This window comes from Bombus pascuorum, chromosome 5, assembly GCF_905332965.1.
Source record: "Bombus pascuorum chromosome 5, iyBomPasc1.1, whole genome shotgun sequence".
In the NCBI taxonomy this organism is placed as follows: Eukaryota; Metazoa; Arthropoda; class Insecta; order Hymenoptera; family Apidae; genus Bombus; species Bombus pascuorum.
In genome coordinates this window covers 4,124,425-4,150,686 of record NC_083492.1, presented here as the reverse complement: position 1 = coordinate 4,150,686, position 26,262 = coordinate 4,124,425, and the positions used below count along the sequence as shown (strand labels likewise).

Below are 26,262 nucleotides of genomic sequence, written 5' to 3'. Positions count from 1 at the left end.
GTTCTCCCGTTACCTTGACTTCGATTATTTACTGAACGCATCGTTTTCCTTTGCTTATTCCGATTACGAGAATACAATTTCTGGGTTATGTTGAAATTCTAGTTCATGAGAAACTGCATCGTAGTAACTTTAATGTAAAATATAGTGTGAAATCGTATTTAGTGGAAATATCTAATACAGTTCGATAAAAGTGAATACTTCTAAATCCAGCTATAAAATGTTATCTCTTTTAAGAAACGATATTCTTAGTATAATTCGATATATGTTGGTATGTAATATATAAAATGGATTCGAGCGTGATAAATTTTCCTGTTTCATCTTGGTTTTTATTTCTGTGATAATGGGTGAGAAACTAACTTAAACTTAGACTAACTTGTGTTTGTACGATATATGTGACAGTTTTCACATGACTGAATGATGATGAATGACGTTACGTATATTTTAAAAATAATGTTTCTACCGAGCTGTGCGCAATGAAGACCCAGTCCTTTAAATTATACATGTCATAGAAGCAAACGTTAATATTAAAGCTACATATGTCTCTTAGACATGATTCATTTTTCTTATTCCATGATTATTAAATGATGCAATTATTTTTCGTACTTGAAAAGAATTTAAGTTCTTAGTTTAAGTTTAAGTTTATTCAAACAGAACATTTATTCCATTCCAGAAAATTTTAAAATGTGAATGCGTATAAAATTATATGAGAGGTTATCTTTTATTTTAAACGTAAAATTAAAGAGGAGACACTCACCTTCACAAAATAAATCGTTACTGTTTTACGATACAAATTTCATTGAATTTTCAAGACTTTCATCGATATAAAAGAATATGAATATAAAGCATAATTGAACGTAATTTATAAGATCATTCTAAATGCTAAATAAACCTTCGATTGTCCTTAGGTTTAATATTTTCATTCGTGTGGTACTAAATACATATTTATGTAGCCCTATAATAAGATGGGAAATTTATTTTGTACCTTGGTTGTAGCTTCATACTGTATCTTGTCTGTACCACTAAACAAATCACTAGCATTCTGCGCCCTCTCTGATATAACGCGGTAATCTTCATAGTTATCGATGAAAAAATTACCAGATTTTAAATTTCTTAAAATTTTTTGATATTTACATAAGTCTACTTCACGTTTCGACAACAAAGGATATATTGTATCCTGCGCAGTTGTAATAGAATTTAAGACGAAAGATCACATGACGTGAATTACTTGAAATTCATGCAATGGTTGATCCATTTGTCTTCTTTGTTTGAGGTAATTATACCAATCGACGAAGCAGCAGTAAAAAATAACATCTTCTTCATCTATACCCTGCGAGTCATAACAAACTGTTTATAGTACAATTTCTATAATTTTTCATTTTCATTAAGTAATATATAACAAATATATAACAAATAAATAGTAGAAATTCGTTATTTTATAACAACCACGATCACAAATCGATTAAAAGCAGAAACTAGTTTAAAATTGCGTTTCGAATACAGACCGGATTGTGTAGAAAGTCAGTGGTTTCGAATAAAGCGATATTATCGACAGTAAGAAAGTGATCGACGATATACCGAAAGTTGGTTTCATAGATGGCGGAAGAATTAAATCGCAGATAAGATATATATCGTCGTCTTTGATTCAGGCAAAGATCATATAAAACAGATAAAATAAAAATAAAATAATTCTTAGACATTACGTTTGGTAAAACATTAATGATATCAAAATTAAAAGTAAAAATAATAATTTACATTTAATCTTCGTTCTATTATTTTGCGATACATAGGAACGAAAAAATTTTTGGAATATTCTGTTGCTTACCAATGTCTTCGATTCTTTTAAAGAAGGAAGTGTATCTAACGTAGCAATTGGTACCAGCTTGCCAGGTGTTTCATGGTTCATTGTTTTATGTCCTTCATCTTGTCTGCTAAGACCTTGTGTCGCATCGGTGCCCGTCTCAGAGTCAGTATACTGAAAATCACTAACTCCACCTTGTTTTCTTATCTGAGGATAGTTAAAAATAGTTATCGAAAAACCAAAGAAACTTACCAAATGTTACACATTATAAAAATTAGTACGTCGTAACTGTTTTTAATTATGATTTGAATTACGAACTGTTCTAATTAAAAAATTAAACTAAATTCGATGGAAATTCGAACGTACCCATTGATAATAATCTAACAAAATCCAACCTTGTATAAGGTAGATGCTCATACAGAAAATCGATATCAAGCACATGATGAAGTTGTGAATAAAAATTGGGTGTACCAACAGTTCGTCGTCGTTGATTTTAGTTAGATCGAGATACCAATCTGCGTGCTTCATTTCGACTACTCCGATTATAAACATTAAAGAAGCTGCTACAAAGCATCCAATGATAACCTACATTTGTATTATTTTTTATTATTATTATTATCCTTTATCAATGATAAATAGAGATTATCCACACTTTGTTTATTGTGTAAATATAATGCTGGATTAAACAACGCTACAGATAATACATAACAATTTAACATTACTAACGATTTTTGGATTTCTGCTGAAAATATCTGTGAAAATCCATATAACTGCGAATGTTAGGCTCGCAAGCATGCACAATGGATAGATCAAAAAAATTATATTTGTCTCTTCAGGCAAATAGGATACGGACTCGTCTTCTTTTTGACGTTGCCTGTTTACATAATGATGGATGTGATGGAACAGTATCAACGCAAGACCGATAATCTATACAAATTTCCTATAATTATAAAGATATTTAAAGTCACGATCGAAGTATTTATGACACTATGATCCTTAACAAAAGACGCGTGTTCTCGAGGCTCGATCGAATTCGCAGGAAAAATTAGAACAAACGTAACGAAACACCAAAAGCACAACGAAACTCTATCTTATCTTCGAATCGTGTAAAATTGCAACACGAAAAAGAGGAGAAAGAAAAGAAGTAGAATGAAACCAAGCGCTGACACGCAACTTTTTCACGACACAAGTTGACGCGTGTCAAGATCTTGTTTCCGATTGCGTAACAATAACAATAAAAAAGAAAAGGACGACGGTAACCCTCGTTGATATCGTTGAATCATACTCGCGACATTTCGCTACGTAAGAGTCACACTATGAAATTAGGTCACACGGTTAGGATCTACTGCGTGTATTCACGCGTGTGCCTTCGATTCGCACTTCCTGCTTGTAACTAGACACTCTTGACTCTAAACAGAGATTTAAGTAATATGCAGCTTATGATAATATACGATTGAATAGCGAAATTGAATACGGGCACGAGCCAAGTTAATCAAAGGGGGAGAAGATTGACTCGAGTCATCGGGCAATATTTGTGTTATTAGGAGAAAGGCGATTGCATTTCGCAAATATTTTTGCATTCTTAAACCGTGTCGTTCTAGCCGAGTTTTTGTGACACTCTTTCACGCTGCCTTGCGAATTATAATATCTTTCGCGAACTAGATAAAACGGGGCTACTCGTGTCGGTGAAAACACTATGGTTCTAGCTTTCGCGTAATAATAGGTTGTATAGCCTATGAAATTAACAATATCCGTGCCTATACATATACTGTACGTATATTTTATAACAAATACATTAGTTGTTGCAAAAGTTACTTTCGTTTTAGAAGGAAATAATACATGCACGATATTTCTTACGATCATACATAATTCGATAAAATGATATCAAATAAAAAATGTACCTCTATTATACTGTATGTATATTTAATATACTGTACGTATATATATTTTATAACAAATATATTAGTTGTTGCAAAAGTTACTTTTGTTTTAGAAGGAAATAATACATGCACGATATTTCTTACGATCATACATAATTCGATAAAACAATATCAAATAAAAAATGTACCTCTATTATACTGTATGTATATTTAATATACTCTAATATACTGTACGTATATATAGTTTATAACAAATATATTACTTGTTGCAAAAGTTACTTTTGTTTTAGAAGGAAATAATACATGCACGATATTTCTTACGATCATACATAACTCGATAAAATAATATCAAATAAAGAATGTACCTTTATTATTTCCTCATACAACGCAAGGAAGTTTTGGCACAACTTAATATTTAGATTGTTTCACAATAATATCGTACGTATTCAAAGATGAATAATTTTTGAAAATTAGGACGATTAAAATTAAGGAGGAGATTGTATTAGTAGAATGAACTTACAAATTGAAAAACATGCAAGCCAGCATGAACCACGTGAGAAAGATTTCTATTTCGTACCAATTTCGTTCTGTTCCTATGATAAATACTAGCGATTTTTGCCATTTCACGAAGTTTCTCCACAGTGTCAGCTTCGTTCATGATTGTATCGGATATTTTTTTTGAAAATGCAGATAATAAGACAGAGACCGTTCCCTCTGTAACCACGGCCTTTACGCATTCAGACGTCAAGCAATTTTAAACACAGCATTAGCGAACATATTAATAGCCTGCTACATTCATTGACTACCTACATATTAATAGCTTGCTACATTCATTGACTACATATTAATATGCTACGTTATTCGATACTATATTCATTTTGTAATTAAATAAAAAAAAAAATCAATCTATTATAGATAATATAGCAATAAATATTTCAATATTGGAATAAAGAAAATTTCCTCAATATTTAATAATAGGAAATATCGTTTAATAAAAATTAAAAAGATAGAATGGATATTTTCTTCCAAAGGGGACAGAAAAATAGAATGAAAATGGCAATAATATATTTATCTCGTATTGGAACTACAGGTAAATGTTTCTAGTCCTAATTGTCCTTTTTCGGTCACATTTCTATAAATGTGTGAAAATACTAATAATACTAATAATTTCCAGATTATTCAGTCTTATCTTCTGTATTCGTACAATGAAATGTCGTTTATTCGTTTTATGTACACGCTATTGTTATCCTCATATTACATATTATCGCTAAAACAAAAAAGGCACGTTCTTATCTTCTTAAACAAATATTGATATATCAAGCCATTCGATTTTTATTTTTACCTTTAATCATGTTTCTACACACGAGTCGCTTCTTATTTCTTCATATAAATGGGTCACATTTAGTTATGAAAAGAACAAATAATATCTACTGCTAACAAGTTTATTCACCGTTTTACGAAGCTGCTTTAATATTTTCCTATTAAAAGCAAGATTAAATCAATGAATATAGAGAGACTATCAGATTCCATTCAAAGTAAAGGAGTAACTGTACTTTACAACCGAACATATTCATGCTCATGAATGGATAATGGTGACACAGAAACGGTATCTAACACCATTCAATCTTCCCTTATATTCAATCTTCACATCTCGCATAGTTTCGACAATAAATCCATTCAAATTCCATAGCATGTCTGTTTTAATTAGAGACATTGGAAGATCCCAGAGTCAAGTTGGTCTTTTTAAACGGCTGCTATATTGTTCTCTTTACACTGAAATAGTATTTCTCGTGACAAATTCAACAGCATACGACAATAATTTTATTGTTTTTATTATAATACGTTTTACCATAGATTAAGTATTCCACCTGCTAGGTACAAGAAAATATCGAAATACACCTGACACCACCTCAGACATCGCCGATATGAATTCCATCGCTACTAATACTAATCACCCTGGAACACAGCAAACAAGATTATTTTTGCTAGAGATCATTTTGTCCCCTAAAACTTCACGCGTCCTAATTATTTCTCTTTCTATCGATAGCTTTTTCATAATCCTTTCTAATCTCTTTCTTTTTTCTTTCTAATCCTTTCTAATCTCTTTCTTTTTCTTTCTAATCCTTTCTAATCCTTTCTAATCTCTTTCTTTTTTCTTTCTAATCCTTTTAATCCTCATAATCCCTTTCCTTCCACCATCTGTCTAAATGTATCGCCGCAACGATCACAGATTCCTAGAGGTTTGAATCATCTTTTAGAAATTTTCCAAGCAGCCACGGCAGTAGCAGGATATTTCGAAAGACTCGAGACGATTAACGGGTGAACGAGAGCGGCGACGAAAAACGAAGTGCGATGATAGCCCTTTACGAACTGATTCCAGGCAGAAATACTTTCCATAATGAAAGCGAACGCCTCGTACCGCCTGGCAATAGGCGCACAGTCCATTCGAGTGTGCAGGTTGCGTAATGTCTGCGCGGACAGAAATTCCAGAACGAAGTCCTTTTTCTTCCTCAAAGCGAGATCAAGAAGGAAGAATCTTCGAGGAATCGAAAACTTGCGCGATTCCTGGAACGATTAAGAATAGATTTAATTGCTATTAGAGGGTATTATACCGCGCTTTGGGTTTTCCCATTCCGATGAATGGAAATTTTGCTTTTGATTATTGCGTTTAATAGGGTGAAAGTGGAATAGACCGTGGGGTTGCGACTTACAAAAGGATCACCGTCTAAAGAAGATTCTATCGTCGAGATTCTTTCGCACGATTCGACCGATATTATCAGTTAGCTAGTTATTAATTTACGAAAATGTCAAGTCAGCTGATTATTTTGTTTGTTTGATTTGTCATCGTTTTAATATGCATTCTTTTTCTTTCTGCAAACAAGACTTATTTTGTTTGCCGAATGATCGAGTTCAATATCTTGTACGAGTACACAATTCCCTAACGAATACGTATATCTGCAAATAAAAATTCAATAAAAAATTATACTATTAACAAACGTGATATGATTTTAGATACCTTGTTCTAAAAATACGTAAATTTTTCATTTAATCGCAATACAAACTGACGAACATCTATATTCGTTGCTTGTTTTACATCGTGCTGTAACGGTGAATTACAAAGGAAATGAGAATCTTTACGCAATTCTTGTAATTTATCGTACACGCTTAGCTATAATGAAAAAAACCGTATTTTTTTCCTTGCGGCACGATTAACCTCCATCAACAGCTAGGGTAAGAACGCGTAAATATACAGTACTTGTGGCTCATCAATGGCGCCATAGTTCCTTTCTCCGTCATCTGAATAACCTTGACGGTCCCGTGCTAGAGAAAAATCTATTTTTTTTTTAATTCTACTAGCATTTCCGAGTAAATAAATCGATATTGTAGATGCAGCGTTATGAAGATTATCGCGAAGCATCATGAGAATCCTATGAAATGATTGACACAACAATGAAACGACGTAAAAAGAAATTTCAGTAATTTTAAAGAAATTGCAGCTTTGATGAAGCGCTTAACATTCTTTTCTTCGTAGATCTTATTAAAGAGTATGAAAACAATTTAAAAAATACAATAAAAACTAAAATACCTAGGATTTAATAATTTTTTAAATATAACATTGTGAAAAAAATATTGAAAATAATTTTAATTAAATATTTTTAATTGAATCGAATCATGCGTCATCTTCGTTCGAGTTTCCTGATTAAATACATCGAAGAGATTCCGTATTATTTTTTACTCAATTTTCATAAAGCCTACCTTCGCTTAAAATTATTCATCCATTGCGATTTTTAATGTTTTCCAAGATAATTTTTAGTAGATTCGTTGCTTCAATTTTTTATTAAAACTTAAGATATTGTTATACCGTATAAGGAACTCGACAAAAGACTTATAAATCAGTGGATAAAGTTAACATCTCTATCTCGCTTTCCCTGTGACTCATCGGAAAAAGGAAAGTCCAAAAAATCGTTAGAAACAGAGGTTCCCTGAGGGTAGGACACGGAAGAAATGAGAAAGAGTAAGGTAAAAAGAAAAGGACAAATTCTTCGTGCCAAATTCTTTGTAAGATTAAGTGTGTCGAGATCAAAGATATACCGAGAATTTGGTACTTCTGAAAAGGGATCTTTCCGAGAATTTAGGGGTCTTGGGGCAGAGATTTTTCGTGTCTGTGTAACAGGTTGACACGGGAGTAAATTTGTATCGAATCACGTATTAGTAATTTCCTTGTTACGAATAATAACGAAAATTAGTTTATTATTTCATGTAGATCTATTTCTTATTTTAATTACTTTTCGATATTAATTTGTTATTAATTAATTTCGATATTAACTTAAAAACATCTGAAAAAATATTATATTTGCCTGATATAAATTGCAAATAGAATTAAGAGGTAACCATCTGTTGTACTGTTATATGTATTAACGCAAACAACTCCTTCACATTCTTTCGCATGTGCGGTTTGCACCCTTCGACATCGTAGGATCAACAAAGTTTACGCAGTAAGTTATCTCACCCTCGTATCTGTATCGAAGGGTAGAAAAGACAGTATCAACAAAGAAACGTGCTTGACATAGCCAAGGAATGTTTCTATAAAAGCAGAGACGTGCATGCCATGACCGATATTTCTTGCAACATTAAAAAGAAGGACGATAATCTTAAATAGAATTCGAAACGCTATCACACGTATATTTAATAACAAATAAATATAAAGCTCGAATAGCTATCTCAGACGTACGAGCATTACAATACAGTTAATACCGAAAATACCGAGGTTTGTATCAAGTAACGAGGTTCATTAATATAACGAATAATTAATTGTTTAAACGATGCCTTTGTGATAGTTGCGAAATATACATACATATACTTGTAGTAATCCTGCAGTTTATCTATACATTTTCTTTCTTTCAAACTTTATCGATATCATCGCGATAATCGAGCCTCATAACGGTGCTAATGAAATTTCAAAATGTTTCGTATAATGTATTCATAAAAGGTAGAATATATTCGTAAACGGTGTTGGAATACTGCGCGTGTAGCTGTGCTTTAATTAAATTAATCAGGCACGGGGGTTAAAGGTTAAAATACGGAATATCCAGCCTGGAGGCACCACCCTGTCTGGATCGGTTTCTCCAAGATCGCGGTACTGTGGTGTTAACCCAGTTACGACATTTATTGCTTTATAGTATAGGGAGCGCGTTATTAGCGGGTACGAGCGGCCGCATTGAACACTGAGCTCTTTGTCGGCAAAAGGATTTAATATTCATGCGGGCCGGTACGGCGGGCGCGGCATTGCTTCTTCGCGACGAAATTGCGTCTGAAGGCTTCCGCGGCTCGTGAACGACGCTTTATCGCTTTTCCTCGCGTTTTTAACGAGCGAATAACGCAACCCAGTAAACGTTGATTAAGCGAGAAACATTATTTCAACGCTGCCACGTCTCGCTGGGAACCGAGGCCGCCGATGATTTAACCCTTTCTGCCTGCTTCCGTTTAAACCGCTCGTTTATTACCATCAACTTGTTTACTTTATTTTTCCTTCATTTTTTCTTCTCTTTTTTGTTCTTCCAAGTGACCATAAACGGGGAAACTTTGATAGTGAAATTCGATGCAAACAGGTTTCAAATAAATACGTATCCATTTTCTGTTATATTGCATAATCGCAAAGAATCGCATCATGTTGGCCAGTTTGTAGGAAGTTACACGCGTTCGTTGTTGATTAATTTTTTCATTAGGTAAAAATGTTCTATGGTATTAAATAAGTGTCATAGAGAATCTAATTTTAAATTGTAAAATTCTATATGTGTATTTCACACGAATCGTTACAATGAAGATTTTCTCGAAATTTCGTGATTTTTAATTCGTCCGTTTGACTCATGCTGATAACATACACATCTTTCAAAAATAGTTTATACGAGAATATTACTTTTATAAGAATATTAATATAAAACTGTACTAATTTTTTCTATCTCCATACGATCTCTCAATTGTTTTATAAATGGGAGCATGTTTACGTCTGAAAAGATTAACAACTGTCTGGTGACATATCGTTGATCAGATTGCGATGGAATATTTCGTGTAGATAAAAATAAAGCAACGAAGGAAAAGATCTAAAGAAAAATATAAAGAACGAAACTGTAATCTTTCTAAATAAACGTTATAATCTTGTCATAATACGTTACATATGTTTAATAACTTTCAACAGCGTCTAAAATGGGAACTAAGTGTTCATGAAAGGTACGAGCTACGTAGCAGATAATTTTCAGAAGCGTAAATTTATGACCATTTTTAATCGGTCGCGATTTTTTTTTCTCTCTACTGTTCCGGTTAAATCTCCAAAGCCGTGAAATCATTGTTAATTAACTGGAATGCACCAGCGATCGGACTTTAGTCTTCGTTACTTTGTAATTGCGTAGCATAGAAATATAAATTTCGCAGCTATTTTTCCATTAAAAATCGGACCAACTCCATATTAAGTACGATGACGCAAATCCTCGGATTACAGCAATGAAAATGATTCAGAATTTCACCTAGATTACGCGCGGCTTCGTTCATTCGTAAGGATTAAATTAGAATTTTCGTGGCCGTGAAAAGTATTTTCGCTTCGTTTTATCATTATAATCCATATGGTCATAATTAATATCCTTAGTTAAAACCAGACAGAAACTCTGAACGAATAAGGAAATAAATATAAAACATAGAACGATACGAGATGAAATTAAAGTGCCTGTTCTGTGATATTATGAATCAAAACGAAAGCTATCGATATTAAAATAGTGGATTTTTATCATATTTTTACTCGTAATGCGACATAGAACTTAGGACGATTGTATTCGCTAAAAAGAGTGAATCATAGAATACTATGATATCGAGACTTCGTTTCTGAGTATATACAAAGAGAATGGAATAAATGACACCTGAAACGACTTTAAGATAAAATTTGAAAAGGAACGAGATCTTTTATCGATTCCTCTAACACACACACACACACATACATTTCTCTAACATCTTCAATTCACTGTTTCGACGTTGCTTCTAAAGATACAAACCGCAACATTTTTAGAAACACCTCCCTCTTGTTTCACAAATTACCGAATCGTCAGCTCGGTTACTGGCTCATTTCCGTAGAATCCTTTCATTTTGTTACTTTTCTGTAGTACAGGTTGATTGCTACTTACGGTTTGTCTGGTGATCAACACTGATAAGGGTTGTGAAAATCTTTATTGCCAGATGAAGTAGCTACGTTTCGTAGCTATCTGTTACGTTAAAAAAGCACAGGCATTTACTGTTTGAAAAGAACGAAAGCGGATATACATGAAATAGCTAATAAATGGCTGATGTATTTATTACCTATATTATCGGTAATAAATTACTTGCATTTTATTTTTCGCCGATTACTTTGTATCCTTGGAGATTAATTAACTTTTCGTAGATTAGTGAACGTTTGTTTGCTTATAACTATGTCGCTTTCCTACGTTTTATTGACAATTTGGAAACTCCCGTACGTTTAATTGCCCATTTACGAGCATCTAAAATCAAGATTAGTACATCTTCGTTTAAATTTATCATCGTTCCGTTGTAAATGTAATATCGTTCAACCATTCCCTATTTTGAGAGTATACTGTTTCATGGACAGTTTTTTAACTTGGAATATTTATGACAATGGAGTGACATGGAAGCATTAATACGTTAAATCATAATGTATATTATACACAACAATGGAGATAGATATCACTTTTGTATCAAAATATGAATTCTGGATATAAGCAATGCAGGATATTTTAAAAGCGTCGAAATGTTTGTTTTTGGCTATTTCGCAGTTAGGACAAAATTCACTTGAAACCGTGTCAAGCATAAAATAATATCAAAATGTTTATCTGTATTATTTAAAACTTAGTTTTCAAGATCATCTTAAACGATTAAGAAATAAATCGATCGTGTCTTAGCAATCGAGTTAACCAATTACATTACAAACAACTTAATATCGAAATACTAGATTTAAATCTAAATCCTATGGAAGAAAACATCTCGCTTTACCACAAAATTAATCCTTCTAAAAATAGTCTGTCCAATTTGGCTGGAAATTTATTACTCACGTATCTACGATTCTACTACCAATTTTATTGGAAACGCTATTATCGTTACAAGAATTATCCTGTTACAAGCTGGTAAACAGGTATCTAACGCAATGATCCAACATCGATAGAGTTGTAATTGAACACGAGGCTCGTTCCCGTAATACGAAGACGTTCGAATTATCTCGACGTCGGTTATCATCGAAAATTTTCCAATCGATTCCCTTTTGTACCTAAGCGGCTTTCATTTTCGACCGAGCTTGTTCCTTGGCAGACATGTAGCGGCACGTAATCATCGAAGAGGTAGAGGGAACGTCATTAATGATCGAAACACGGAACGGTATACGTGGGGATTTAACGAGTCGGATTAACTTCAACCTGCTGGATTAAGCAATCGTGTGGAAAAGTGGGACGAGCATAAGGATAAGTGCGGGACTGATCGGTTCCGGGACGAAATGATCGAAAGTCGTAAAGAGAAGACGTACAGAGAATCACGTAGTGATTCACACGTCGTTGAGTAAGTCTTTTTTTATAACAGGAGCAGACAAGTTTCTTTGGTTTCGTTAATCGGATGAGGTTCTGTGGAAAAACAGAAATTCCGAAAATTTTCTTTTCAATTTTTTATAACGTAATCTTGTAACATATTTTTGCATGTGTGCTTTACGTATGCAAATGAAAATGGAATTATTTTTTCTACAAGAATTTTTTCTAATATAATGCTAAATTTTGTTATTTGTTGTAAAATGGTTGAGTGGAATAATTGTAATTCTTTCAACGTAATGAAGTACTTATACAAGTAAAAAGTTGAGATTTCCTTCTGTTAATTTAAATTAATGAAAATAAATCTACAAACTGTGCTTGTAAACACGAAATTGTTCGATTCTATGTCATAGAATTATATTTATCAAATAGCCAATTAATCTTGCAAACGTTAATAATTATCAATCTCCACACTGTCATTTTTCAAAGCATAATGGAGTATTTGAAATACACCATTACTAAAGCGATATTATCAAATGAATACATATGGAGACAGAAACCGAATGATTGGCACAATTAGAGGAATCACAAGATTCCTGGAATAGATGTCGTCACGAGCTCATTCACGATACCCTTAACAATCGTGAGCGTGAAAAAAGTTCCACGCAGCATCGGAGAGGCAAGCAATCAATTAACTAATCTGTTAATTACCGCCACGAGTCGACAGCTGTGAGCATAGTTCAAAGGAGGCTCGCGTTCAATGAGACCTTTATGATCAGAGAAAAGTGCCATCTTGTAGTTTCTTCTCGGCACATTCTGCTATTTCCTTTCATCGGTCCTTTTCCATGGCTCCCTCGAAACGCACTGATAGACCTCGTTAAACCTAATTTTCCTCCGAGCTGTTTGTTTTAATTAGCCCATTCGACTATATTCAGCTATATGTACAACTTTCTTCAACGTGTAAAACACTAAACGCTCGTTAGGAACAAGAATTTTAATGACTAGCCAAATATTCGTAGAGTTTTCAGTGTGACGTTACAAATATTTGTACTTTTTGTATTCTGTAGAGAAATATTTGAATCGTAGAATTTTCCAAAAGGTCGTGTCTACGTTTAGAACGAAATAAATTGCTACAACTATTTTTATGTAACTATTGAAAGCTACTTCGAAATCGTAATTAAATCGCTCTGTCGTTTCTGTAAAGTAAAAATGTTTTCGTACGGGTTTCTTTTATCTAAATTTAAGAAAAGAAAAAAGATACAAAATAAATTAAAATACCGCAGAACCGTTGAACCATTCAACAAGCAGAATTTCATATTTGACTGATTCGCCAACTAAAAAGTTCCTAAAGAAGAAATTCGATTCCGTGCGCAGAAGATCCACGGTTAATGTCGGAAAGAAAAGGAAAGAGAAAAAGAAGAGAAATACTATTACCACCGCGAAACGAAAAAGGTAACAGTATTACGACAAAGATAACCATGAAACTTCTTTTACCATTCGAAAGACCATTTTCAATCTAATTAACGGTAACCATGGAACAAAAAGTTGCGACCCACGCAACGAGCGATCGACTAACGAGGAAAAACGCTGGACTCTTTTATTTCTGGGATTTTTCTGAATTCCCGCTTTCCTCGTAGCGGTTCTACGTCGCCCGCTCATTTTCTGTCTTTCCCCTCGCATTACGCGATCCGCTTCGCGAGCATGGCATAGGTACAGCTGCAAACCGCGGCTCGTAGGGTCATCCACGTTGCAGGAAACAGGAAATCCTGAGAAGTGAAACCAAGCAGAAACGTCGGGAACGCACAGAGCCGCCACTGTCTAGGATTCGTAGTGGTAAGACAAGATTGAGGAGGTCTGCTCGTTTCGCTTGGAAATCTTGTTGCCTCGCTTTGACAGTGAGAGATGCAAATTGTGAAGTAAGCTGGAGAATATGAGTTACCGTGGCCGCGTCACGAATAATCAGAGTGCACCAGGTCTGGTCTTCTTATTGTTTTTACCGAAGAAGAAGGATATGCCGTGGTACAGATAACTGATGAATGAAAATGTTAAAAAAATGTTTTCCACCGATTCGCAAATCGCGATCTGCAAACGAACAGTAACTAAAGGAAACGTATAACTCGTTCGTTGATAAAAGTTATTATAATTGCTCCTGAATCGACACCGAGTTAACGCGTATAGAATTTCTGAAGTCTGAAATTCCGAATAATCGCGCTAACTGCCTCCTGGGGAAACGTACTATACGAGCATAAAAACGTTCTCGACGCGTGTACCTCTCAATATTTCCCCGCGGTTTCTGCACGAGCATTAAAACGCACAGTTTATATACACGACGAAGGGAAAAATGCGACGATAAAGCGAAGAATGGTACAAGGTACACGAGCGTGTTCTGAACGATTGCTTTGGCCGCAAATCGCGATCGCTAATCACGAAATAACTAGTCGTGTATGTCGACTGCTGCAAGTCGATCGATAATATGAAATAGCGAGAATAGCGAGGCCCATAGAAAGCACGTTGCACAACCTTCCTAACGGATAGACACGTAGCTTTTTTACACTTGAATCGTTCGTTTTTCGATACAAGGTCTTGGGTGAGGCATAAAACGCATTTTTCCAAATCGTACTTTCGCTCGAGCAAACGTACTCTTACGTAATCGGAAATAAAAGGAACGGCAGAAGTTTTAATATCAAAGATGCCTGGCTACGACTAATTATTCGAAAGTTCTCTTCGTCGACATATAAAACTAATATGAATGGGCGTACACATATAAAACTAAGACGAAAAGCTAAGATTACGTAGAGCGCGTTCTTCGCGACGTTTTCTACTTACTTTATCCCGTAGATTCATCCCCTGAAATATGGACACGCGTTTATTATTCGGTCTGTACGCCGTGATATCGAAATCCATAAGTTAAAATTGCAACCGAGGTAAGCAACGAAAGGATCGAGAACACACGAGGTACGTGTAGTATACACACACGACGATGAGTATAAACGGCGGTTCTCGTTGGCGCAATTAAAAATTCAGCATCTCGTTCCGTGGATCGAGAGCACCGTAACAAGCTCGTGCACTGTAACTACACGCGTATATCGCCGGAGAGGAAACTCCGACCTCGAGCAGACATAGTCCTCGAATTTCTGTAAACTTCCGTAAATCCTGGTCCGGCTTCCTCACCCTTCTCACCCCCATCGATCTTCCGGCCGGCTAACCGACAATTAAACTTTCATAACCTGTTCATTAGCGCGAATTAACGCGGTGCGCTAACTCATCTGGATTCCGCTAATGCAGCGCACTTAATTTACAGCGGCGGCCGTCCTCGCGCTTGCTGCAGGCCCTGGTGTTTGCCCTCCTTCTCCCCGGAGGATGGCGTCGACGAAACGGAGACAGAGGGTAAGTGAGATTATAAACGACGCATACCGCTAGACAGAGAGGGTCGGATGGAGGAACGACAGAGGGACATTTAGAGACTGATGGCGCAAACCTTTTAGGCAAACTAATGCACCGAACCTGTTACATCAGAGAGGCTACTCGCGGCTGTCCACCGTCCCTCCCTCCGTCTCTCTCGCACTTAAGTCCCCTTTGCATTGCTACATACTCGTGTACCTACCAGTTGGATTTATTATGGGAAACGCGCCTTGTGCGAGTATCGAGTTCTTTTAAACCCCGAAACTGTTCCAACGGAGTTCAAGAAGGGACGCAGTCGGATGACGATGCGTTACGGTGTATCGTGAAATTTTAGAAAATTGTTTACACGTCGTTCGTGCACGAATCGGTAGTTGGAGTTGAAAACCAGTTGGATCTTAAGTAACCAAAATTTCGTTCTAACAAACGAAGTTCTATTGCACTTTACGCAATAGAACAAACCACTTGGAAGCCACCGTTGATCGACTCTGTAAATTGAAAGAATAGAAAAAGCAGCGATATTACGAACACGATTTTTTTAGATTCATCATTACCATTTTACCAATTTACCATTATTTGTATCATCTTCTTGCGACGAGCGAACTTACGGAAGAAAGTATCTGTCTTTTGTAAACTGAATGTTAATCATATACCTATACAGGGTGCGCCGTTAGAATCCGGACAAAAGAAGTTTTGTGCAGAAAGTTGTTTATTTAAGTCAATACACAAAAACACATGAAAATGTTGTTATATCTCATTTAAAGGGTCCTTGCTGAGAACTTTTATTCTATGTAACCACCCTCTGCCTCTATGACCTGCTCTATTCTTGCTCTAAAGCGCGAGCACGCTGACTTCAACTGGTCGCGTTTAATTGTCGCGAATTCTGACTCGATAGCAGCTCGTAGGGAGTTGACGTTGGGGTGCCTGCATTTATTAGTTTGTCTCTCGATAACGCCCCACACGTAATAGTCCAATGGGTTTAGGTCGGGACTGTTAGGAGGCCAGAAATCTTTCGACCAAAACATGTCCACATTGTCAGAGAGCCAATTTTGAACAAGATGACTTGTGTGAGCAGGTGCGCCATCTTGTTGAAATAAATACGGCCTTCCAGAAGCCGTAATTTCCATCCACGGCTTTATTACTGTCTTCAGGACCTCCAAATAAACCTCCTTTGTGATTCTTTCGCCTTTTTGGAAGAAGTGCGGAGGCATGACGTCGCCCTCACTTGAGACAACGCTCAAAACGTGAACACTTGCTGGAAATTTGGTTTTGCCCACAACAAAATTAAATTACCGTCGATCTTGGGTAGCTAAAGAATTTTATAATTTCGACCGGCGTTCTCCCGGCGCGAAGACTTTCTATAATCGCCGCTCTTCTATCGTATTCCGGGTTTTGCTTAACGAGTTCTGTCATTTTGAGGTTATAGAAGACTTATTGACATATTTAACTAACTTCAGAGTCAATCAGCACAAACATCTGAATTCTAATATGGTGGGAACTACAAATTGAATTCTGTCCGAATTCTAACGGCGCACCCTGTATATCTACTGAAACGAAGGAATTAATGAAAAGCGAAATCAGTTAGTGTTGCTTCGGAGAAACTGAAACAATAAACTAAAGTATTGCGATAGTTCTCACCGAAAATAAATCGAATTGAGAGGTGTGTTAGCAAAAGGATAGAGAATAAACACTGACCTATGAGAACCTTATGGTAAGCAGGCTCCAATTATCGCACGTATAAAGCTGTTCCTGCTCCAGAGAGAACGTATACACGCGCGTGCAATTACCTGCACGTCCCCGCCTACTTGTTCGACTAGAGCGTGCACACATAATTACTGTGGGGAACTGGCAATTATTAATTTAGGTGTTACTCTACAGACCTATATGCCGGCTTGCTCCTTCGCGGGACAGCTGCGTTGATGAGAATCGTTTCGTAGCCCGTGGAAATTAATATTACACGTGTGCTGCTTTTACACGATTGCACGACGCGATGTTCGGTCGCTCCTCGTTATTACCCGTTTCTCGATACTATATATAGCCAACGACGTCGTTAAACAATCGTGAAAAAGCTCTTAACGTCGTTCGTCGTTCGATTCGGTCTTAATTAAAAACGTTTCTTTGTTCGCCAATATTTTTAATAGTATTTAAACGATAGTCGTATAATTCTAAAATTGTTTTAATTATCCTGGTAACTTAGATCGATCCAGGTATTTAAAAGCCAATTAATTTGTTAAGAAGTAAAAAGGTATGACAAACGAGCGTCGGATGCTCTGTGTTTTCTATTTAGGTTAGGAAGTCAAATGTTGCTCGACTATGAAAAGTCATAAAATAATTCATGAATTATTCGTTTTCCCTTCTTAAATCTTGTGACTCGAGATTAAGAATCCAAGTTTCGAGCCTCGTATAGCTCTCGACATACGATACGTACATATTCTCACTATTGAAGTATACCAACGTAAAATACATCGATACGAAGTGATACAGTAATAAACATAAATTTTCGAGACACGTCTAGGCATACTATGATTATGCATTGTAAATCAGTATCCATTGCACAATCGATTATCTAAATGGTACTATATCATTCAACATCCCAAACACTGTAATTACACACACTAGTAATGATTTTAGTAAATGTTATTACTTGAATAATCTCCATCCTTTCATCGGTTTGATCATTCAATTTACATGTTTAATCTAAGTCACTCGAATGTGTTTATTTATCGTGTGGCTTAACACATGTTACACCTATTCGAATATTTAAATAGCGATGATAATAATTTTTGCATCGTAATCTCTGTGTGTTTAAAAAAAAGTAATGTAGACAGGACACGAAGCAAGGAATAAAGGTTATTACTCAAACTAAGGACACGCACACACATTTCTGATGCAAACAATAGTAAGGTTACAGGAATTATTTTAGTAGCAACGAAGCAGTTTTAAGCAACTCGATCAATTTCAATATTTTAGTTAACGAAAACTTGCTCGAAACGAATTAATTAGTTTCTAAACTTTTCCCTCGATTTAAATCACCACTAATTAAAACAATCGCGAGCGTTATTTTAATCTCGCTAAAAATATCGACGAATAAGAGGGATTAATCCAAATTTCTTTACTCATTGTCTAACGTATACTCGATAAAATGATAGGAAACATACATAAAATCCCAATTTAAATCAAACGTTACAATTCTTATCGCACGATTTCCTAGTCCACGAAATTCACACATTACGAACAGAGAAGATAATATCGTGCCACTTTATCATCGAGGACACGTAACCGAAAAAAAGAGGGAAAAAATCGGAAGATCTAACGGGTATCCGACTTAATTACAAGCCAGCATATGGACCGGACCCCAAGTTGGTTCCCTTTCCTCTCGCGGTATGAATATCGCATTAAGTCATGAGTGAGAGATAGCTCCGGGCAGGGGTGGGCCCCCGATGGGAAACTACGAATTTAATAGAATAATAAATGGAGCCGTCTGCGTTGCGGCGATGCCGATGGCGACGACCACGAGACCTCGTGGTACGCGTACGTACACACCAGGAAGATAATTCGGTTCCTTTTTCCTCCGAGCGGCTCGATTCCCTTCGATTCCACTCGTGCAACGCTTCTTCTTCGATGTCGAAAAACATCACGCTGACAGATACCACGCCGAGGTATCGTTAAATTGCTGTAATCGGGATATAATGTAGCAGAAATATCGTAGGAAGTTGACCGGCCCGGTAAACTTTTATAACAGTGATTACGGTAATAGTCGACATTACGCGGCGCGATTCTTTTAAGAAACAAACCGCGCGCTTTATATGCGCGATTATAATAGCGCGTGTATAAAAGAAGTTACCGAGTTCGAGTTTGCCCTGGCTCTTTCATCTCGACGAAATTTCACCCCGTTATTGCAGGTTTCTCAGTCGAAGTTTGCGTTATAGAATAAATAGAGTTGCCCGAAGCCATGTTCCAACTTGCGCGAAGAATTTGTTGAAAATTAACTTTCCAAGGACTGATAAATTATATATCATTGGTTATTATAAATTCGCGCAGTGTACAATAGCAGCGGAAATTATCTAACAACTAGATCGGTTTCAAATTTTACTAATATAAAATACTAATATAAATACTAATATAAAATATAAAATCTCAACATCTTCTATGTAATACTCGCGCGATATCCACGAGAATTTTCTATGGTAACTATTCAAATATTTCGCGAATCACTGTAGCTTTACATTTTACAAAATGTTTACAAAACACCGAGCACGATGGAATAATTGCGAGAGACACGCGTGCCGTTGGAGTAAAACACCACGCCAGAGTGTCATCTTGGTCCCAGGGGATTGAACAAGATGTCCATCGTTAATTACACGCACGGCACGCTTTACACGCGGAAGCGGAAGCAACGGAGCCATCGGTTAAAGTGGGGGAGTCCCGGACAAATATACATGCATGTATTCCCGAAAAAGCGTGGACAAGAGCCACGGGTCGTTCGATCTGTCGCGTTACACGCCGTTGCAATTTTCAGCACACGAACGAAAGAGACGATAGGTCGGTGGGGGCTCGTGTTAGCACAGTTTACAAAATAAACACTGGTGCTTGTAGCAGATCGGAAAGGGCGACCGATGATGGTCAGGACGAGGCGAGGAGAATGGAGGCAGCGTCCGTTCTGCACTGATAACACAATTAGCTTGTCTCGTCATGCGCGACCTCTGATAAGGGATTCCCTCGCTCTTGTCCTCTCTCTAACATCGCTCACCCTCCGCTTCCATCGCCCATTCTCTGTCCTACTCTCTCTGTTCCCCTTTCTAGTATTCGCTCATTGTTTCTCTTCGTCGTACCAGACTTGCATACCCCCCTATCCCTCTAGCCCACTTTGGTCGCTCAGCGAGCAGGATCGCGCTCGTCAGTCGAGTAAATCCAGACGAGAAGATCCCTTGGGAGTACACGGCGTTTCAGGGACGCGCGATAAGGGCAGCGGGGGTACAGCTTAACCCTCTCCGGGATGCGAGAAGGGACACAACACGCGGGGTGAGCCGACCCCAACGTTAATACCTTCCGGCAGGTTTTCTTCACTTGATTTATTCCGCAGGGGCTGAAATCGCGTGGCATGGCACGCACGTGCGTGCACACGCGCTGCCGTGCTGGTTTTCGCACGGACAAGCCGATCTGTGTGGGTGCACCGAGGGGCGGCCCGGACCTGCAGCCATCGAACCAACTGGATATATACTTTAACGAAGTCCGCCAAATGTCCGGATCGTGTCCTGGCGAACAAATTTGTCGAGACACGAGGGATGATTCCACCACCGATGATGAAGAGCCAACGAACGAAGAGCGAGGGAGTAGGTTGGACCTCGAGATTTTTTAAGCCGATTACTATGAATGGACGACGAAGACATCTTTGTTCTGGAACTCAGTTTACTAGAGAGTCAAAGGTGAGCGTCGATGGGTATCAGGATATTGTCTCGGTCGTTGGGACGTTTGGAGAAAATTCGTAAATACGATAATCGTTATGGGTTAAGAAGATTATGCGACTTAATAACTCGGATTTGTATATTACCTGCATAATACCTGCATGCTACCGGAATAAATATTCTATTATTTCAAATGGCTTTCAGTAAGATGGGTGTTATTGAAATATATAAATCAAACTGAAGTTTTGAAACTGAACAAAGAAACTTTCAATACCTTGCTGATTGGAAAAGAAACACAATTATTTCAACAGAAATTAGCTATATCTTAGTGAATCTACACGTGTGTTAGAGTATGGTATATTGCAGATATAATAATATTTAAAATAATTTAGAATATTTTGCTTGTAGAAAATCTAAAAGAATTATTATTTTAAAACAATTACGTTAGCTATATCTTTATACATATTAATCGTTATCGATTTCTTAATGATGTACATTTACATATGGAAATTATACAATCCTAAATTACGAATGATCGCATCTATTAGTATTTTGCATAAGATCTTCCAAGGCTCGGTTGTATAGCTTTTTAACCTATTTTTAACCGATGTCTTCTTACACGAAATCTCTGACCGGTGCCCCCAAAATCACATCTGAACCGGTTTTGGCGTCAGGACACTGAACATTTTGTCTACTTCGAAACATCACTTTCCTAACATAAATTTCCAATTGAACGTATAAACTATCGACGAGATAATTAAAAGCGACGCGAAAAAATACTAAATAGTATGTATTTTAACTAAGGAGGGCGGCATGTTCCATCGAAAATTGCCGGGTATATACATGAAAAATCATTTCTCTCGGATGTTTTTCAGGACGGTCGAGTCATCGTGGAAGCAATAGGAGGACGAAGGAAGGAAGCACAGTGTGGCGATGCCTACGATTGAAAAGAAGAGGCCACCGGGAAGCGGTAGCCATAGACCTCGGCGCAGTGGAGCATAGGGGGTGGCAGCGGTGCGGTAATAGCATAAATCCGCGGTTGTAGTCGGCTCTCTCGATGCCGCTAGGGCGGGGGAAGGGACAGGCCAGGAGCAGCCGACTGTCGGAAGAAACGACAGTCGCCACTCGACGCCTGCATCGAACAGAAGGCAGCCTGTGCGCAGACGCAAGCCGCATTTTTCGAGAGTGCATCCGTTCCCCGGGACGAGAATCGAAACTGGTTTCGAACGTGGATCATGATCCCGGTGAAATCGATCGCGACGCAATGAAAACCCAACGAACCGTTTTTCGCGTTATCTTCTCCCCGTCCTTTTAAACGAAAGCCAAAGATACGACGCGACGAAGTTGTTTGGTGCTGTGACAGTGTTGATTCCTTTTCGTGAGAAACGGAACGACAACCGAAGAGGACTCCAGCTGAATAAGACGCTCTTCTTATCGGATAACGTCCAGGGACCCGGTTCAACAAGCAGCGATTCGAATGGTGAGTCCTATCAATTTTCTTTATTGTTCATTCAGTTTGACAATCGCGCAAACGACGCGTTCTTATTTAACACGTTCACGGCCGCTGATTTCGTGGAAATCGTCGATTAGAAAAGCGTAAATCTTTGCTATTGCGGAAGGGTAAAGTATCGTGATTTGTGACAATTGTTCTTATTAAATTTGAATATACGGAAGAAATTCCTTTTTGCTTGTAACCGTTGATAATTAAACTATCGGAATATAATTCAGCAATGAAAGTACGTAATATTATGTCAGCTGCCGTTACTGTGTTAATCCTCGTTCGTTCTTTGTTTTCGCAACTTTGGTGTCGAATTGACACGATGATGAATCTTCGTTACGAAGGAAAAATAAATAGCTATAAATTTGGATATTCTTTTATTACAATCTTTATACATCGAAACGTAAAATAACAGAATGCTGTTAGGACGTGCTGCCTTTTTAACATACGTAATTTATAACAACGTGTGAAATTGATACAAGGAACGAATGAGAGTATATTCTAGATCGATGTTAAATCGAAGATATTCGAAAACGAACTTTTGTAGTTGATTTCTAAAAATGCACGTGTATGTCAATTTAACGAAAGCAAGGAGGAATCGAGAAGAATAGTAGAGAAACGAACGTGTACTATTCTAAACACAATTCGATGTTCGTGTTCGTTGATTGTATTTGTGTGATTATTGTAGACTTGACTCGCTGGTTTACTTTGAAGTCGTACGTCGTTCAAAAGTCGTACAACGAATATTTCTCTCCTCGATCGAGTCAACGCTGAATTAAAAAACATACTTTTGCGATGTTAAGCAGAAGATTTTGAAAAGGAACCTGTGTTTAGTATGTTCTATCGGTAGCTGAACGTTTAAATCGATCCGTACGAAAATAAAATCGATCGTTTATTTAAAGAACTTCGGTTTCATAATTGATCGTGTACATAGCTACTTCTAAAGATAATATACCAAGTTGTCTGTGCCATTCATTAGTAAATCAAAATATACAAGCTATTTGATACGTAATATTATTCAAATCACGAAGACTTCGATTACAAAATGAAAATCGACAATGAGGAACTACTAACGTAACTGTCTTCGAAATTTCTCCGTCCCAACTTTCTCACTTTCAAAAATTCCTAAAGATTCGTGATTAGTCGAGATTTTCTTCTTTTGTCTCAAGTTCGATATGGGGTGAAGAAATATAGAAGTAAAGAAAGAATAATTAAGATAAATCCATTATTTCAAACATCCAAACTTCTTTCATCGAAGCTACGAAGAGAACGTCATTCGTTTCGAAATATTTCACAGACCTTTCACCGTTCGAAAAGTTCTACATATTTATATTAGAAACTTACCTCTGAATAGGAACAGTTTAGAAAGAAATTCGTCACATATCTTTCATCGCCTCGTAATACCTCGACATATTCGACGGTATTGTCGAACTTTCTAACGTTTAATCCCATATCACGGTAATCCCCATGGAATTTCCCGCTAACGGAATAAAAATTTTTCGCTTATAACCAGCAACAATATACATATATACGATATATACACCGATCGTATCAAGCAGGAATTATTTATCCATAGCCTGTTATCGTCATTCCATTTGTACCGTGAATAATCTGTTTACGGCGAGTAGAACTCGCTTCAACAACAAACTTGACTTTGTTTTTCTCTCTCTCTTTCTCTCTCTCCTTCTTTCTCTGGTAATAAGGGCCGGGGGTCAGTAATTGTGAAATTTCGGTCTCGAAGACCTACGTATGCCCTTTCGGTTTTCCAGTCTGTGTAAACGACCGGATATTATTAACGGCTATAAGATACCGTTACCCAGTAAACCGAGCGTGTTTACCCGGTTTCGTAAAATTTTTTCGAAAACTCGGTCATTTCGTGCGACTGGTGTCGAGAAGGTGAAGATTCGAAAACACAAGAGAAAAAAAGAAACAGATGAGAACCCCTGGGATCATGCTGGTCGGTATTGTATGCTTTGGGGATGAGTCCTCGTCGAAAAAGATAATGAAGCGAGGAACGATGATAAAGCGTGCGAGAAGGGAGGGGACAGATAATACTGTAAAAAGTTAGGAACTTAATGTCTTTGACCATTAGAAGAGAGTCACAGGCAGATTGGGTTAGGTATACGTTGAACGTCAGATTAACGTATACCGGACGGTGAAATATTTCCGCTTCCTTTCTCGCGTTGAACACGCCTCGTCCTTTTAGCTCCGAACAATAGATGGGGGGGCCACGTTTATTTCCGGACAGGATTATATTGGCTTCTATTGCCGACTCGATGAACCCATGATCGGATCGGATCAGCTAACGAATAAAAACACGATCTCGCGATCGTTTTCATCGTAACACGTTCGTACGACTCCCGTTTGCTTCTGGCTAGTAGGGATATCGATATAGAAAGGTTGTGCTGTAACTCGCGGCATGAAGGACTGTGTGCGTGTATGTGTGTATGAATGAGCGTGTGGTGGTTGATGGAAATTCTTCTGTTACGAGGAATATCAATTCTGTCTCCGAATACGGAGCGAAAAAGGGTAATTGTTTCGTGTACTCGCGATAGGAAGATTAACGTTTATTGTAAAATATCGCAATATGATCGTTGTTCGATGTCTCGTAACTACTCAATTTTTTTCTGTTTATTGCTTTGGGAAACACGACCAATTACCGCGTGTAATAAAATAAATTCACGTTTGACATGTAAAGATAGCTGTGAAACTTACACGATTTACTTTTATCTCGGATTAATGGTTGTGGCATAAAGTACACGATTGTTGGTAAATATCTGACAGCGAACGAAAACATTAATTCTTTCAACGCAGTAATTCTTTCGAATGACCTATTTTTAAAGCTAAGTATGACTAGTGGAAGAAAATTGATAAAACACCGTTAGATTAGGCAGCTTTCGGCTTTCCTTCATCTCGTTTCTTCTTCATATATCTTCATTAACATAAGATTCAGCGTTACAGATAAGCTCCGTGCTCTTATCGAATCTCATATTTTCCTTTAATCTTCCCTGGGTTTCTCAAAAGAGAAAACCGAGCTTGTGAAAAGTTTATTCCTCTAAAACGATTATATATACGCAAAAGAGTGACCCGGAAATCAAATACGAGAAGATAGAAGCGTGCTTCGTTGTTACTTCATTCGCGACAGACGTCGTACGATTTAAATCAACGAACGGAGCAAAACCGTTTAAAATTTGTCAACAAGTATAACAAGTAAATCATTGGACAATCGCGACCGACCGTGCATCTTTACGCGTTAAATATCCAACTGTCTCGCGTTTCAATTTTTCCTACCTCCTAACATCTGATTCCATTGTTTTAGCTATGAATTATATAGAAAGCCAATATTTTAGGAATCCAATCGATAAGAAGCGATATTCCGTAGACAAGTTCGGTTGTCGAGGTCAGAGATACCAGGTTAACGGAGGTCAGGATCCGTGTTCGGGTCGCGTCGAGGCCATAGAAAAGCGGATCGAGATCAAAGTAGATTGCGATCATTCGTCGCGAGCCTGCTGATGTACTTTGACTCGTTTCTTCTTGCGAGCGTAGCTTAAACGGTCGCTCCGCTGCAGCTTGTATCCACGCAGGTGTAGGCCTTATGACAATATTATGAGCGCCCGTGCAAGTCGCTTGTCGATCCTGTTTTGTAACCCCGCCAGTGCAGCTCTTCGAGTTTATACGTCGACTTTTCTTCCGATAGCAAGCGAGTGAATGCGCGCGCGCGAGCTATGACACGAGC

General features: G+C 37.3%; 3 protein-coding genes across 4 annotated transcripts in view; 1 reads left to right on the top strand and 2 right to left on the bottom strand.

Annotated features, from left to right (window-relative positions):
• The window catches only part of LOC132906642 (uncharacterized), a 123,285-nt gene that overhangs the window by 10,569 nt on the left and 86,454 nt on the right, over window positions 1-26,262 (bottom strand). The gene's annotated exons all lie outside the window — the stretch shown is intronic.
• Window positions 1,862-4,336, bottom strand: LOC132907097 (uncharacterized). Its single transcript, XM_060959854.1, has 3 exons — window positions 4,199-4,336; window positions 2,489-2,725; window positions 1,862-2,383 (listed from the first exon to the last, which is right to left on the bottom strand). The coding sequence occupies exons 1-3, from the start codon at window positions 4,334-4,336 to the stop codon at window positions 2,138-2,140; spliced, it is 621 nt and encodes a 206-aa protein (XP_060815837.1). The 3' UTR covers window positions 1,862-2,137.
• Window positions 21,899-26,262, top strand: part of LOC132906624 (myelin transcription factor 1-like) — a 61,178-nt gene continuing 56,814 nt past the window's right edge. The window contains exon 1 of the mRNA XM_060958966.1: window positions 21,899-22,508. The gene's annotated coding sequence lies outside the window, so the exon portion shown is untranslated. The remainder of the gene's footprint in view (window positions 22,509-26,262) is intronic.

Bases quoted from the DNA above. Each gene is read 5' to 3' on its own strand.
- LOC132907097 (XM_060959854.1), bottom strand. From the start codon at position 4,336: ATGAACGAAGCTGACACTGTGGAGAAACTTCGTGAAATGGCAAAAATC. The intron at 2,726-4,198 runs GTAAGTTCATTC...AAATTTGTATAG, and splicing joins GCTTGCATGTTTTTCAATTT to ATTATCGGTCTTGCGTTGAT. The intron at 2,384-2,488 runs GTTGTTTAATCC...ATACAAATGTAG, and splicing joins TGTTATGTATTATCTGTAGC to GTTATCATTGGATGCTTTGT.